Source organism: Arachis hypogaea, chromosome 7 (assembly GCF_003086295.3).
Source record: "Arachis hypogaea cultivar Tifrunner chromosome 7, arahy.Tifrunner.gnm2.J5K5, whole genome shotgun sequence".
In the NCBI taxonomy this organism is placed as follows: domain Eukaryota; kingdom Viridiplantae; phylum Streptophyta; class Magnoliopsida; order Fabales; family Fabaceae; genus Arachis; species Arachis hypogaea.
In genome coordinates this window covers 31,679,703-31,696,697 of record NC_092042.1, presented here as the reverse complement: position 1 = coordinate 31,696,697, position 16,995 = coordinate 31,679,703, and the positions used below count along the sequence as shown (strand labels likewise).

At 27.5% G+C, this 16,995-nt stretch overlaps 2 protein-coding genes across 2 annotated transcripts; both read left to right on the top strand.

The window, feature by feature from the left end:
- Positions 1-451: 451 nt before the first annotated feature.
- On the top strand, positions 452-2,210 carry LOC112701353 (uncharacterized). Its single transcript, XM_025752122.1, has 4 exons — positions 452-964; positions 1,077-1,164; positions 1,246-1,260; positions 1,357-2,210. The coding sequence occupies exons 1-4, from the start codon at positions 452-454 to the stop codon at positions 2,208-2,210; spliced, it is 1,470 nt and encodes a 489-aa protein (XP_025607907.1).
- A 27-nt stretch (positions 2,211-2,237) lies between these two features.
- Positions 2,238-2,627, top strand: LOC114924247 (uncharacterized). Its single transcript, XM_029288154.1, has one exon. It carries the CDS (start codon positions 2,238-2,240, stop codon positions 2,625-2,627), a length of 390 nt encoding a protein of 129 aa, XP_029143987.1.
- The last annotated feature ends 14,368 nt before the right edge of the window (positions 2,628-16,995 follow it).

Below are 16,995 nucleotides of genomic sequence, written 5' to 3'. Positions count from 1 at the left end.
ATAAATTCTACCCAAGTACCTAACCATACAATTATTGGCACATGTAGGAAAAGAAATCTATAACATAATATTTTAATATTCCTATGCGAGTGCAGAAATTAGACACCATGTCCGAACATCCCACAATTGTGCTCAAAATTTTCAAGAGAATACAACAGTGCTTCAAACTACACTGCCTCCTACAAGGACATGTACACACTGTAATGCACGTCTGTTTCACCATGAAACATTTGACATGTGTTGCAATGGAGAAAAAGTCTCTTTGCCCCAAGTAAATGCTCCTTAGGAATTACTAGACATCTTCTTAGACCCTTCTGCAGAAGGGAACCATTTTAGGAAACACATTCGTGGTTACAATCATGTTTTTTCATTCACTTCGTGTGGTGTACACATAGACGAACAATTAGCTTCAGCAAGTCATGGTATATATACATTCCGTGCTCAAGGATCAATGTACCACAGTATAGGAGGATTTCATCCAGATCAGGGGGCGCGGCCACGCTTCTTGCAACTATATATATACGATACTGATCACGAGTTACAAAATAGGATGCTGGAGAACACACAACTGCATGAAAGTTTGGTTTTGAAGCTACAATTGTTGCACCGATATAATCCTTTTATCCATGTATTCCGTCAGCTTGCACAACAACTAGATGTGCAAGAGTGTAGTTTGGTGATCAGAGAGCGATCTGCTAATCAACCACAATACAGTCTCCCAACTGCTTCACAAGTAGCAGCCATAATAGTCGGTGATGATATTGAAACAATGGTGCGAGGACGGGATATCAAGGTTCAAACTCATGCTGGTAACCTCAGAAGGATTCAAGAGTTTGTTGGGTATTACGATCCACTACAATATCCTCTTCTTTTTCTATTTGGAACCCATGGATGGGATATAAATACTCGAACTCAACGTGGAAACAAAGTATCATGCCGGACATATTATAGCTATATGCTCCAGGTACAAACTCCTATATTTGTTACATCATTTATAGACTTCCATAGATGATAGTTTGTACCAATAAATCATTTCACAATTTTTAACAATTTTCTATAATCCTCAATATTCGTAGATCCACCCCAATGATCACTCAACAATTTTGCAAGCGGGGCGACTTCTTCAACAATATGTTGTTGACAACTATGTGAAAATGGAAACAGGCAAGTTAAGATGGGTTTGACAAAGACAAAAGGAACTTCGAGCTAAATTGTATCAAGGCTTGTAAGATGCTTTGCACACAGGAGAGAATAATGCTGGTAATTATTCAACTTAACGGCCACATGATTGATCATTACGTGTTCCTAAATTTAAACTTTAAAACTAATAATACTTTTCTCTAAAATCTGTTTTAGAAAATGTTGGCAGAAGAACGATATTACCATCATCGTTCGTGGGCAGTCGTCGAGACATGACTCAATGGTACGAGGATGGAATGGCTATTGTTCTTAAAGAAGGCAAACTGGATATTTTTCTAACTATGACATGCAATCCATCATGGTCAGAAATAGCTTCGGAACTCAGTCCTACTCAAACTCCACAGGATCGTCCGGATCTAACAACTAGGATTTTCAGAGCCAAGTTCGAACAATTAAAGCAGGATGTTATTACCAAAGGTGTATTGGGAAAGGTGAAAAGTTATATTTATGTCACCGAATTTCAGAAAAGAGGATTTCCATACGTACATATGTTGCTAATCTTAGAAAACAATGACAAGTTGAGTGATCCTGACCAATATGATAGTTTGGTCCGAACGGAAATACCATGTAAAGAAACAGAACCCCACTTACATGAGGCAGTGCTAAGGCATATGGTCCATGGTCCTTGCGGAACACTAAATCAATATTCACCGTGCATGAAGAATGGTCAATGTAAACGCAACTACCCAAAAGAGTTCGTACCAGAGACACGACGAGGTGATGACTCATATCCTCAATATAGGAGGCGATTTGATACTCCAATTCCTATAAACCAAAATGTCACAATTGACAATAGATGGGTGATTCCGTACAACCCTTGGCTACTACCGAAGTATGATTGTCATATCAATGTAGAGATATGTAGCAGTATCAAGAGCATAAAATATCTATACAAGTATTGCTATAAGGGACCAGACCATGTGGCGATGGAGGTTCACAGAAGTTCTCATTATGATGAGGTGCAACAGTTCATTGATGCAAGATGGATTGCTGCTCTAGAGGCATGTTAGAGGATATTTAGATTCAACCTTTACCGAATGTATCCATCAGTTGAAAGGTTGCAAGTTCATTTGCCAAATCAACATCAAGTGAGCTTTTATGAGCACCAAACTATTTCTGAAATAGTTAATAATGACTATTTCTCAAGAACAATGCTCACTGAATTTTTTGCACTTAATCGGGTCGATGACCAACAATCTAGGCATCTTTTGTACAGGGAAATCCCAGAATATTATAGTTGGCACAGCAAGGAAAAAGAATGGCATCGACGCAGGTCACAAAAGAGAGCTATTGGTCGGATCTATACCGTTTCGCCAACAGAAGGTGAAAAATTCTATTTGCGTATTCTATTGTCAAATGTAAGAGGCCCAACTGGTTGGGATGATTTGCTAACAGTCGATGGTGTCCAATATTCGTCCTTTAAGTAATCCGCTCAGCATCGAGGACTGTTGGAGACTGATAGTAGTATAAGATCATGTTTGGTTGAGGCATCCATTTTGAGAATGCCATGTGCTCTAAGAAGGTTGTTTGCCACCATTCTAATTTTTTGTGAGCCAACAGATGTAAGAAGTCTGTGGGACGAGTTTCTTTCATGTATGGTGGATGATTACGCATAAACAAGCACTACAACCTGCAATGGGTTGACAAATCATTTGCTTAGGGATTTAAATGACATCCTCCTACAACATGGAAAACATATCGCACAATACGACCTACCAGCTCTAACCTCGGACAACGACAACGACAACTTCATGCCTAGAATTATTCAAGAAGAAATGTCCATCGAAGTTCCTCAAGAAGACCTGTTCTATAAAAAGATTGAATCATGACCAGTCTGCAGCTTTCAGGTGCATTATGAATACAATTGATCGAAGAAAAAGTGGAGTGTTCTTCGTGGATAGACCAGGAGGAGCAGGTAAGACATTTCTTTACAGAGCTATAATTGTAGACTTAAGAAGTAAAGGGCATATTGTCTTGGTAACTGCGTCCTCAGGAATAGCTGCAACTTTACTGCCTGGTGGTCGAACAGCTCATTCTAGATTTAAGATCCCAATCAATGCAGAGCCATCCTCCACGTGCAATATAAGTAAACAATCTGATCTTGCAAAACTGATTAGGCAGACGACCGCAATAATTTGGGATGAAGCGCCAATGACTAATAAAGAGATAATGGAATCATTGGACCGCACATTACGAGACATCTTAGAAAACAAGAATTCATTTGGAGGGAAGGTGATGGTTATGGGAGGGGATTTTCGCCAAGTACTACCTGTTGTGCCGAAAGGAAGTAAGTCGCAAATGATTTCAGCTTCTATTGTTAAATCACATTTGTGGGCATTCACCAAAATTCTCCACCTGCGACAAAATATGCGATCTCTTAATGATAGTGATTTTGCGGAGTATCTTATGTGCATAGGGGATGGGATTGAGCCTACCATATGTGAAGACTTGGTACAAATAGAAGTAGGCATGGCAATACCATGGGAAGGTGAGGCATCATTACACAAATTAATAGAAGAAACCTTTCCAAATTTGCAATCTCATGGGTGGGATGCATCTTATATGGTGGAGAGAGCGATATTGACACCCAAGAATCATGATGTGCAACAGTTTAATGATATAGTCATCAACCAATTTCTGGGAGACGAACGAATTTTAGCATCCTTTGATGAAGTAGAAGAAGATACAAATAATCTGTATCAACAAGAATATCTTAACTCGATCTCCACAGGTGGATTGCCACCTCATATGTTGAAGGTAAAAAAAGGTGCTCTTCTGATGTTACTGAGAAACATAGATCCTAAGGCAGGCTTATGCAATGGCACAAGGCTACTGTGTCGAGGAACTTTTGAAAATATGTTAGACGTGGAAATCTTAACAGGCCATCACTCTAGAAAAAGTGCTTTTCTGCCTCGGATAAAACACAAAACAACTGAGAACTCAGGACTACCCTTTGTGCTTATTAGAAAACAATTTCCTGTAAGGTTGAGTTTTGCCTTAACAATAAATAAATCACAAGGGCAAACTATCCCTAAGGTAGGGTTCTATCTCCCTAAACATGTGTTCAGCCATGGTCAATTATACGTTGCTCTATCTCGAAGTGTTTCTCAGTCAACCACAAAAATCTTAGTCAAAAAAGGAACAATAGATGGAAAAAGGGGACAATTCACAAAGAATGTGGTGTTCAAAGAAATTTTGTTACATGCACCTCAGGTAATTTATGTCCTTGGCAAATATGTGAGCCTTTTTACAAGTATAATCCGTGTATTATGTAATTTTATCATTACAATATCAACATTGGAATAGATAGTTTTGTTCACTAATTTTAACAACTAATGACTAAGATTTTTAACAGATAAATTGATATCAAGAGAGCTCATCAGCCTATTAAAAGAGATAAGCAAAAGGAACTGGAACCTCTACTTTACCCAACAGGTATGCACCAACTATGATTCACATATAAATTATAAAAATTATATCAAACATCCTTAAAATATATCATTATTGGTTTTTTAATAAATTATAGTTTGCAATGTTTGTATATACTTTGAAAAGAATTCAAAATCTGATTTCTTTAAATGTTGCTATCAATTTTATAAATTTATCAATAAAATTATAAAAATTAAAATTTTAAAACTAATAAAAGGTAGAGGTATGTCTTATTTGGGATATATCATTACTTAATTCTAAAGTAATATATAGGACACTACTGCAATATATTGTGATACATATATGCAATAAATTACAGGAAACAGGATTTCAATCGTTATGGAATACATGGAAGGATGAGCAATCAATTGCATCAATGAGACCAATCGACAATAAAGTAAGGATTACAGAATTAATGACAGTGACAACTACACTGATGATACATATTTTTGTTTTAGTGTTACTGATCAAACGTGAAATTGATACAGGTTCATCCAATCAAAATTTATTCTATTGGTTGGGGAGGTACAGTTAAAGCAAACAAAACTCAACTATGGAAGATGGTAAAAAGAGAAATATTGGAACAAAAAAATAAAAGGTAATGTAATAAACTTTTGTATCATAATAAATATTTCCGTCTATTTCGTCCTATATACCAACTATGTTAAAACTTTAACTCTTTTCTTTCAGCGATGAACTTAGAAGAACACAACTAACTCATTTCGAACCAAAACAATATCATTGCAGGTAATTATTATTAAAAAAAATTCCTAACAAAAAAAAGATGTAATTTCATTTAATTTACATTTTGTGGATGATAAACAAGGATTAATGTCATTTCTTTTGTCCTTTCAGAAAGTTCAATGCAAAACAAGATGTCATAATTCTACAGGTTTTAATTAAATTCTTCTCTATAATAAGCAATCAATTTAATTGAATAAACCTGAAGCGTTTATACGGTTATTTTTATGATAAATAAAATCTGACAGTTTTTCAAGATGCAAGAAGTTATTGACAAGGAGATGTATGATGAATTACAAAGGATTTTTTCAGGTACACAATCTTTGTATTCTCCTATTTTTTCAGTAATACTCTTATAGTTTGATCTTTTAAAACGAAAAAAATAAGCATATTCATTTCTTCTATCCTTCCATTATTTGTAGGAAAATGCAGGTCTCTTCAGATTCAGAATCATATTTTGGCCTACCACTTAAAAAAGAAGAAGACAAACATGAATATCCATGATATTTAGAAAAAATTAATCTTTTGTAAATAACTAACATGCATTTGGGTTTATAAATATATACTCTTTTTAAATTAGGATAATATTTTTGTCGTTATTTCTGAAACTATATCTTTTTCTGATAATATACATATATCTTCATTGTGTGCTTTTATAATTTAGCATTTTAAAGGTTTTCTATAGTAGTTTTACCCTCAACAGAATATGAAACGAATAAGGTTACGTTAATTTTAAAATGATGAAAAAAATAATTATTTGACAAATTTAAAGAATAAATGATATATTAATATCAACACTAAAATATGATATAAATAAGATCACGTTAATAATAAAATTTAACAAATATAATCTAATAAATTTACGGAACGAATAATATATTTTAAAAATAAAATTAAATTCTTCAAAACAATAGAAAAGCGGCTGAACAGGCACGTTAGTGCCTGTTATGCCGCTAGTATATATAATGGGGATACGGAAGTGTGGTATCCAATTCTTTTTTTCTATTTTACCCCTGTTTTCTTTTTATTAAAAACTGGCGTTATCCCACGACAGAACATAAAAACTGATTTCAATAAAAAAAACTACTACTACGTACTCAATTCTTTTTATCCCCACGACAGATTTAAAACTGATTCACTTTTAATCTACAGCAGAGTTTAAAGCTGATTCACTTTCAATAAAAAAAATTTCTGCGCCTTCAATCGTACTTTATCCAAGAGAGTTAAATATTTTCACTTTCTATCGTGCTCTTACAATCGTTTTTCTTTGCGTCTTGCTACCTTATGTTCTAACAAATATAATTAGAAAATTCAATGAATCAGCAATCACATTATATCAACTAATATAATTTCTATTCCAAATCCATTGCCAAATATAGGATTAACTACAATTAGACAAATGCTCAGAGCCACCCATCATCATCGTCATCATTTTGTTTCAGGTAACATAAAACTTAACATGTATTCTGATAATTTAATTTTTTTGAGCTATTAATTTAATTTTTGCTTAATATCTGTGTTCTACTCTTTGAGAAATCTAGGATTGAAAGCGCATAATAATGGAGTTGGTCCAAATAATAGATGTCATAGTAACATAATTGGTTGGTATTCTATAACAAAATTAATTAAATTAATATACACTATTTATATATTTCTGATGCTTATTATTTAACTTAAAAAAATTACATATAACAGAGCACTCCTTAATAAAAATTACAAAAGGTTACTAGAATTTGGTGTCCATTTTTTTTTGGACTTCGTAATATATAAATAATTAAAATAAACAAAGTATTTTCATAAAACTAATAATAACAAATAGAATAAAAAAAATATTAACATATCACCTATTTTTTGCCATGTATATTTTTAAATCTGAGTGATTAAATATATTTTACAAAGTAATAACTATGGAATGAAAATAAATTTATTGCTCTAAATTATAAAAAGAAGTATTGAGTACTCTTTAACTAAAACTTTTATTATAAACTTATTACAAAAAAAATATTTATGTTTCAAATTAATGTAGATGTTTGGGATAAAATATTAAAAATAAAAAATATGCATTTACATTCTTATATTAAAAAATAAATAAAGTCATTTTATATACAAAAATACTACGTTATAAGATAATTACAAAAAGTTGTCAAACATAATAATTTTATTATCAAAATAGTATTTATATATTATGTTAAATTAATATAACATAATGATTTTTAATATACTTTAATTTAATTTTTAAGTTTTTATTTTAATTTATATTTTTATATTTTAAAATTTTGGTAATAATATATATTTTTTATAATTTTAAAATAAAATCAGAAAAAATCTTACTTAAATACAAATATAATAATAGAAGAAGAATACAAGAATATTAATATTTTATCTCATGTATTTAAAAATACATGGCATAAATAAAAATTAATCCTTCTTACTATAAAATTATTGTCCATTTAAAAATTTAACAAATGCCAAAATCACGGTAAAATGGGTCATAATTTTATAAAAAATCTAAATACTATATTAAATATTACAAACAGTGATTGGATAAATAATTTTCAAATTCTAAAATTAAAAACATAGATAACGCTTTACATAAATATGAGTTACTGAATCAATTTTTATTGAATAATTATCTTAAATATCAATTATAAAAAAATGCTACTATATCAGCTAATGATAATAATCATGAGACACGTAATATTATTTATTATTAAAAAATATATTAATTTAATAATATTAAATATGTAATAAATTTTTAATGTGAAATGTTAACATATAAACACAAGAAATAAAGATAAATTAGAGTATAACAAATAAATTATTTTTTAAAAAATATTTCTGCAATCTTAACGGACAAAATACTCATTATATTGTTAATTTATCATAATAAATTAAAAATATAAATTTAAAAATGTCATAAATTAATGGATGGTATTCAAACTTTGAAAAAAAATTAATAGAAAAAAATATAATAGAAGCATACTATTTTTAAAATATTCTCTGTTTCAGAATAAAAATAAACAAATTTAAAATAATTAAAATCACCTTTATACGCGACAAAAAAGTTAACTTTAATCATGATAACTAATTTTATTCTTATGAATTCAAATTATACTTATTATCTGTATTGCTCTTTAAATATATAAGTCTGGAATCACATTATAATGAAGTTGTTCAAGTGAAAGATGTGGTGATGTCCTAAGTGATTAGTACCCTATATATTTAAAACATGTAATACCGTCGTTTTAAGTCATTTTGCCTATACATTAAATCTTAATATAGAAGACTAACAAAATTAATTAACTTAATTTACACTATTTAATTTGTTTTTTGAGAACTAATTTTTAATTTGTTTAAGATAATCTACAACATATTAAGTTTGTATTTTTTTGTATAAGTGTAGGTGGAGACACCACTGCTACTAATTCAATGACTCAATCAATCTCTTATAATGAACCAGTTACAAACAATGCTAAAAGCCATGGAAATATGAATAGTTAGTAATTACTTACTCTACTTATATTTTTAATATTTTATCTTCATCGCATAATATTCATTTAAAATATTTTTTGTATCAAATAAATTAAGAGGTTTGATATTGTCAAACAAAATTATGAATTTTATAATAAAAAAATAAAACAAATAATTAACAAATACTATAAATTTTAAATAAGCAATACATTCATAAGACTAATAATAACAATAACTTTGTAATAAAATTTTGGTAACAACATATATCTTTTAAAATTAAATAGTAAAATTAGAAAAGATCTACCTTAAACACAAAACAACAACTATTAAAAAATAGTACAAAATTATATTTTATTTTATCTCATGTATTTATTAATGTATTGTACAAATTATATGGATCTTTTTTATTATAGAATCTTTATCCAATTAAAAATTTAATAGATAATAAAATTTGGTCATGGCAAAATATATTCTAATTTCTTAAAAAATATCTAAATACTATATTAAATATTACAAGTCAATAGGTAACTAAATTAAAAATTCTCAAATTAAAAACATAGATAACATTGTATATATTTTTATGAGTTATCGGACAAATTTTTATTGAATAACTAATTTAAGTACAAACTAAAAAAATGCTACTACAAATATTATTTAATGGCAACAACCGTAATACATATAATATCATTTAGTGATGAAAAATAAATCTTAATTAAATGACAGTAACTAGATAATAAGTCCTTGATGATAAAAAAAACTTATCAAATTAAAATTTAATAATGTATGGAATATAAAATAAACACCCAAAAAAACAAAATAAAGTACAATGAATAAACTAATTTTTAAAAATATTTTCGCAACTTTAGCAGACAAAATTCTCATCATATCGTTATTTTGTCATAATAAATTTAAAAAATTAAATTAAAAATATTATAAATTAATAGGCGACATTCAAAACTTTTAAAGAAATACAATAGAAGCATTATCATTCTAAAAATACTTTTTGTATATTTTAGCATAATTGAGAATAAAAATTTACTCTATCGAATATTTCACCTCATATATTACCTAGAACTTTAAACTATGACCATTTTATATTACCTCTTTATTGTGTGGTTTTATAATTTAACATTTTAAAGTATTTTATAGTAATTTTAATTTCAACAAAATATGATATAAATAAGATCACGTCATTATTAAAATAAAAAAAACTTATCTAATAAATTTGAACAGTAAATAATATATTAACAAAAAAATAAAACTAATTTTCTAAAAACGATAAAAAAGCGGCTGAATAGGCACGTTAGTGCCTGTTGAGCCGCTAGTTTAACTTAAACAAATTACATATTACAGAGCACTCCTTAATAAAAAAATACAAAAAGTTACTAGAATTTGGTGTCCAATTTTTTTTAGACTTCGTATATCCTTACATAATCTATTTCATAAAATAAATTTAGTGGACAAAATAATAATTTTTTTAATATTCCATCTTTATCATATAATATATAAATAATTAAAAAATTAAAATAAACAATGTATTCATAAAACTAACAATAACAAATAGAATAAAGAGAAAAAAAATTAACATATTGCTTATTTTTTACCATGTGTATTTTTAAATTTGAGTGATTAAATATATTTTACAAAGTAATAACTCTGAAATGAAAATAAATTTACTGTTCTAAATTATTAAAGGAAGTATTGAGTACTCTTTAACTAAAATTTTTATTATAAAAATTTATTACAAAAAAAATATATTTATATTTCAAATTAATGTAGATGCTTGAGATAAAATAATAAAAATAAAAAAATATGCATTTGCATTCTTATATTAAAAAAAATAAGTCATTTTATATATAAAAATACTACGTTATAAGATAATTACAAAAAGTTGTCAAACATATTAATTTTATTATCTATACCAATATATAATGGGATACAGAATTTTGGTATCCAATTCTTTCTTCCTATTTTACCCCTGTTCTCTCTTTATTAGAAACTGGCTTTATCCCACGACACGACAGAACTTAAAAACTGATTTCAATAAAAAAAACTGTTACTACGTACTCAATTTTTTTTATTTTATTCATTTTCAATAAAAAAAACTATTAATACGTATTCAATTTAAATACCGATTCATTTTCAATAACAAAATAACAGACGTTATAGTAACATAATTAATTGGTATTTTATAACAAAATTAATTAAATTAATATACACTCTTATGCTTATTATCTATACCAATATATAATGGGGATACGAAAGTTTGGTATCCAATTCTTTCTTCCTATTTTACCCCTATTTTCTTTTTATTAAAAACTGGCTTTATCCCACAGAACATAAAAACTGATTTCAATAAAAAAACTACTACTACGTACTCAATTCTTTTTATCCCCACGACATATTTAAAACTGATTCACTTTTAACCCACAACAGAGTTTAAAGATTGATTCACTTTCAATAAAAAAAACTTCTGCGCCTTCAATCGTACTTTATCCAAGAGAGTTAAATATTTTCACTTTTTATCGTGCTCTTACAATCGTTTTTTTTTCTTTGCATCTTGCTACCTTATGTTCTAACAAATATAATTGGAAAATTCAATGAATCAGCAATCACATTATATCAACTAATATAATTTCTATTCCAAATCCATTGCCAAATACAGGATTAACTACAATTAGACAAATGCTCAGAGCCACCCATCATCATAAAATTAAATAGTAAAATTAGAAAAGATCTATCTTAAACACAAAACAACAACTATTAAAAAATAGTACAAAAATATGTCTTATTTTATCTCATATATTTATTAATGTATTGTACAAATTATATGGATCGTTTTTATTATAGAATTTTTATCCAACTAAAAATTTAATAGATAGCAAAATTTGGTCATGCCAAAATGTGTTCTAATTTCTTAAAAAATATCAAAATACTATATTAAATATTACAAGTCAATAAGTAACTAAATTAAAAATTCTCAAATTAAAAACATAGATAACATTGTATATATTTTTATGAGTTACCGGACAAATTTTTATTAAATAACTAATTTAAGTACAAACTAAAAAAAATGCTACTACAAATATTATTTAATGATAATAACTGTAATACACATAACATCATTTAGTGATGAAAAATAAATCTTAATTAAATTACAGTAACTAAATAATAAGCCCTTGATTATAAAAAAACTTATCAAATTAAAATTTAATAATGTATGGAATATAACATAAACACAGAAAAAAAAAAACAAAATAAAGTACGATGAATAAACTATTTTTTAAAAATATTTTCACAATTTTAGCAGACAAAATCCTCATCATATCGTTATTTTGTCATAATAAATTTAAAAAATTAAATTAAAAATATTATAAATTAATAGACGACATTCAAAACTTTTAAAGAAATACAATAGAAACATTATCATTCTGAAAATACTTTTTGTATATTTTAAAATAGTTGAGAATAAAAATTTACTCTATCGAATATTTCACCTCATATATTACCTAAAATTTTAAACTATGACCATTTTATATTACCTCTCTGTTGTGTAGTTTTATAATTTAACATTTTAAAGTGTCTTATAGTAATTTTAGTTTCAACAAAATATGATATAAATAAGATCACGTCAATATTAAAATAAAAAAATCTAATAAATTTAAAAAGTAAATAATATATTAATAAAAAAAATAAAATTAATTTCTTAAAAATAATAGAAAAGCGGCTGAACAGGCACGTTAGTGCCTGTTGAGCCGCTAGTATATATAATGGCAATACATGGGTTTGGTGTTCAAGATTTCTTTCCAGTATCACCTTTTCTAATTAACTTCTCCACTTAATGTTAATTATTCATCTCTGAAAAAACTCCCATTACTCCACTTCGTCACCTTGACGTAACTTTCATCTGTATCTTTTATTTCTTACTCATTTTTTTCTTCTCATTTCATCTCTTATTAATATTATTGAATACATTAATATATTTTAAAAATACATTAATCTCATGCCAATGTTAGATTTGCTTTTAAACATTCAGATACTCATAATACTAATAATAATAATAAAATTAGTCCAAATCCAAACAATAGATAGAATGGTGATAATATTAGTGAGTATAAATTATCATTTTTTAAAAGTTTTAATTCATACTTAGTAAAATTTCAATTATTTTGAATATACTATGTTACATATATCTATAATACAGTGTATTATGATTGTTAATTGTTCACTTAAAAAATTTACACTATTAATTTAATATTTAGATTTTTTTATTATAGTACTATTTTAATGTACTCTAATTTTTTATTATTTATTTATAATTTTGATAAAAATCATTCTTAAAAGAAATATTAATCTTATTTTTAATTTTTTTTTGTCTAGTCAATATTAAATTATTTATATTAAAAGATTTACGTAATTCAAAAAATATTATTTATATGTTAAAAATTTATTTTTAAATATTCAAGTATTAGAATTAGTCTAAATAATATACTGAATGATGATAACATTGGTTTGTTGTGTATATATACTCCATTAGTTTGTTAATTTTATCTTTTGAATTATTTTTTTATTATGATATTATTTTAATGTACTCTAATTTTATCTCTTAATTTTTTCAGATCTGACAATATTAAATAATTTATATTAAAATATTTAGATAATTCCAAAATTATTATTTATACTATAACAAAATAACAATATACAAAAAAATATGAAAGTTTGATGTTCAATTTTTTTCTACTCAGTGAGTTATGCTTAGCAGTTATTGCATAAAATATTTATTTAAAAATATTAGTATTTTTTTATTTAATTTATACGCTAAATAATAACGTTTTATGAAATTTTATTTTGTTTAATATCTAATAAATTTAGATTCGGATTTTCTTTTATTCTTTTCCAATTGAAATAGTCTCATTGTATGATAGATAACTTTGATTTCTATCATAATAACTATTTCTTTTACTATTTTCTATTTACTATTTTTTTGTCATAATAACTATTTTTTTATTCTAATAATAATTATTCCATACAGAGAAGTGCATCCTGAGTTGGAAATAGAAGTAAGAAAAATTAAAAAAGGTAAAACAAATTAAAAGGTAAATTAATAGAGTAAAAGAATTGAAGAAGTTACATATGATCTTTTTATAACCGTTATTGAAATAGAGATGAAAATGAGATAGAGAAGATGAGTTGTTGTTTTGGAAGTGATTTCTTTATGTAATGTAACGGAGAAGTTCTATCATAAAAGATAATATTAAAACTTAAATTTAGACACTAAAATTTTAAAGTGGGTTATGCTCTGTAAACTATGTGCAATCACTCTCCTTATAATAGTAGTTGTGGTATTAAATATTTATTTATTTATTTTTAAAAATATAATTTTTTTAATTCTAAAAGTATTGATATTTTTTTTATTTAATTTATAGTGTTAATAATATTTTATTTTATTTTATTTAATACCTAATAAATTTAGATTCAATTTTTTTTCATAAAGTTGAATTGAAATAGTGATATTGTACTATTGACAATTTTAATTTTTGTCATAATAACTATTTTTTTACTATAAAGTTACAGGTTAAATATTTTTTAATTTAATTTATACTGTAAATAGTAATATTTTATTTTATTGGTTACCCAATAAATTAAAAAAGATATAAGAGTTTGATATTCAATTATTTTTTTCATTTTACTCCTATCACTATAACCCAAAGCAACCGATATAGTTATTATTATTTCTGTTACAGCCCAGACCACCCGCTAGCACGATATTATTCGTTTTGCACACAAGACCTCACAATTTTGTCTTTGACGATAGGGATGATAGCCGAAACCCCCCCACACTCACTCGTCAAAACGCGTCATGCTAGGGAGAGGTATACACACCCTTATAAGGCATGCTTCGTTCCCCTCTCCAACCAATGTGGGACCTCAACAATCCACCTCCTAAGGGAGTCCAGCGCCCTCGCTGACTCATTGATCTGGGCTCTAACTCTGATACCATCTGTAACAGCCTAGATCACCCGCTAGCACGATATTATCTACTTTGGCAAACAAGGCCTCACAATTTTGCCTTTGATGACAGGGATGATAGCCGAAGCCCCCCACACTCACTTTTCAAAATGCGTCATGCTAGGGAGAGGTATCCATACCCATATAAGGCATGCTTCGTTCTCCTTCCCAACTAATGTGGGACCTTACAATCCACCCCCTTAAGGGAGTCCAGCACCCTTGGCACATCAATCCGGGCTCAAACTTTGAGACCATCTGTAACAGTCCAGACCACCTGCTAGCACGATAGTGTCCGCTTTGGCACACAAGGCCTCACGGTTTTGCCTTTGACGATAGGGATGATAGCCGAAACCCCCCACACTCACTCATCAAAGCGCGTCATGCTAGGGAGAGGTATCCACACCCTTATAAGGCATGCTTCATTTTCCTCCCCAACCGATGTGGGACCTTACAATTTCTACCATCATAAGAGCAGTCCAAAATCACCCATATGTAGTTATCATTATTTCTACTCTCATAAGTGCAGTTTGTTCGTACTATCTCATATATATTGTTTCGTACTCTTTTATTATATTATTATCATTATTTATTTTTTATTTTTATTATCACTTTTTTTATTTTTTTTCTATTTATATTGATATCGATGTTTATTATAAAAAGAAAATTTTCAAAACCAATAAAAGGTAAAAGTATATCTTAGTTGGGATGTATTATTATTTAATGCTAAAGTAATATACAAAACACTATTAAGATATATTGTGATACATATATACAATAAAGAGGCCTGCTATACATACAAGATTTTTTGGCTTAAAAACTATACAAGTTGGTCAAAGTCCAGGAAAAAATATGCGCACCACTCCTTTAAAATCTAGCGTCCAACGCACGCGTTCATTATGCCGCACTCTTCCTTTTCTTCCTCAATCGAAATGCAAACCGTCAAGATTCGCACTCTTCCTCTTCTTCCTCAATCAAAATGCAAACCATCAAGATTCAAGCGACATTTGAAACAAAAGACACGTTCCAACTCCTAGTGAAGAGTAGAAGAAATCAAGAAGAAAAGATACAAATCTCCATTAAAAATCACCAGAAAAAACGAAGAAACATTATTCAAGGTACTATTTTACTGTTCTTCTAGGTTTTTTTTAGATTGTCTCTGTCATGTGCCTCGTCCTTAACCAACAAAACATTAAAAAATTTCAAGAAGAAATATACCGTCTCCCCCATATTTTGGGTGTATTTCTTAAATCCTTTGAGTGTATTTCTGTAATCCTTTGGGTGTATTTCTGTAACTGTTTGGGTGTATTTCTGTAATCCTTTCTGTAACCGTTTGGGTGTATTTCTGTAATCGTTTCGGTGTATTTTTAAAGTTCTATTATCTTCAAAACAATTTCAAAGCTTGATTTCAAAAACCATGAAAATCGAAAAAAAACGAAGCAAGAAGGAGATCCAACAAATTTGGCAAGAGGTTAATTTTTATATTTTTATTTTTAAAATTATAAATTTGATAAAATAATTTAAAAATTTAAAATAAATACTATTTAAAAATAAATATAAAAATTTTAGGTTATTTAAATTTTAGAACATATAAAATTTATAAATTTAAATTAAATAAAATATTAAAAAAATTTATTATATCATTATCATATGTAACAAAATAATGATAAACATTTATAAAGTAATTATTTATAAACATTATATAAGTTTATTTATTTATTTATTTTTTCAACAGTTAGGATTGAGATTCGAATCCAAATCTCTAGATGATAATGGAGTGATTATGTCATTCGAGTTATGAAGCAAAGATAAAACATTATATTCAAAGCATTCTTTATCTTCGTGAATAATTCTAAATCTTATATTCAATTTGTTAAATTATCTTTAATTTTATTATTTTTTTTGTATTATTAATTTATACTTTTATTATATTTCTTCATTATATCACACACTATTATTTCTCTTATTATTATTCTCTATATATATCTGTCATTGTCTCAGCACAACTGTTATATTGCCTTGTTCTGCTTTCTCTTTTATTTTCTCGTCTCACCTTTTCTTCACCCGATTATAATTAATTATCACCAAGTACTATTATCACAATTTTTAATATGATCTATCACTTTGATCTATAACCATCCATTATGT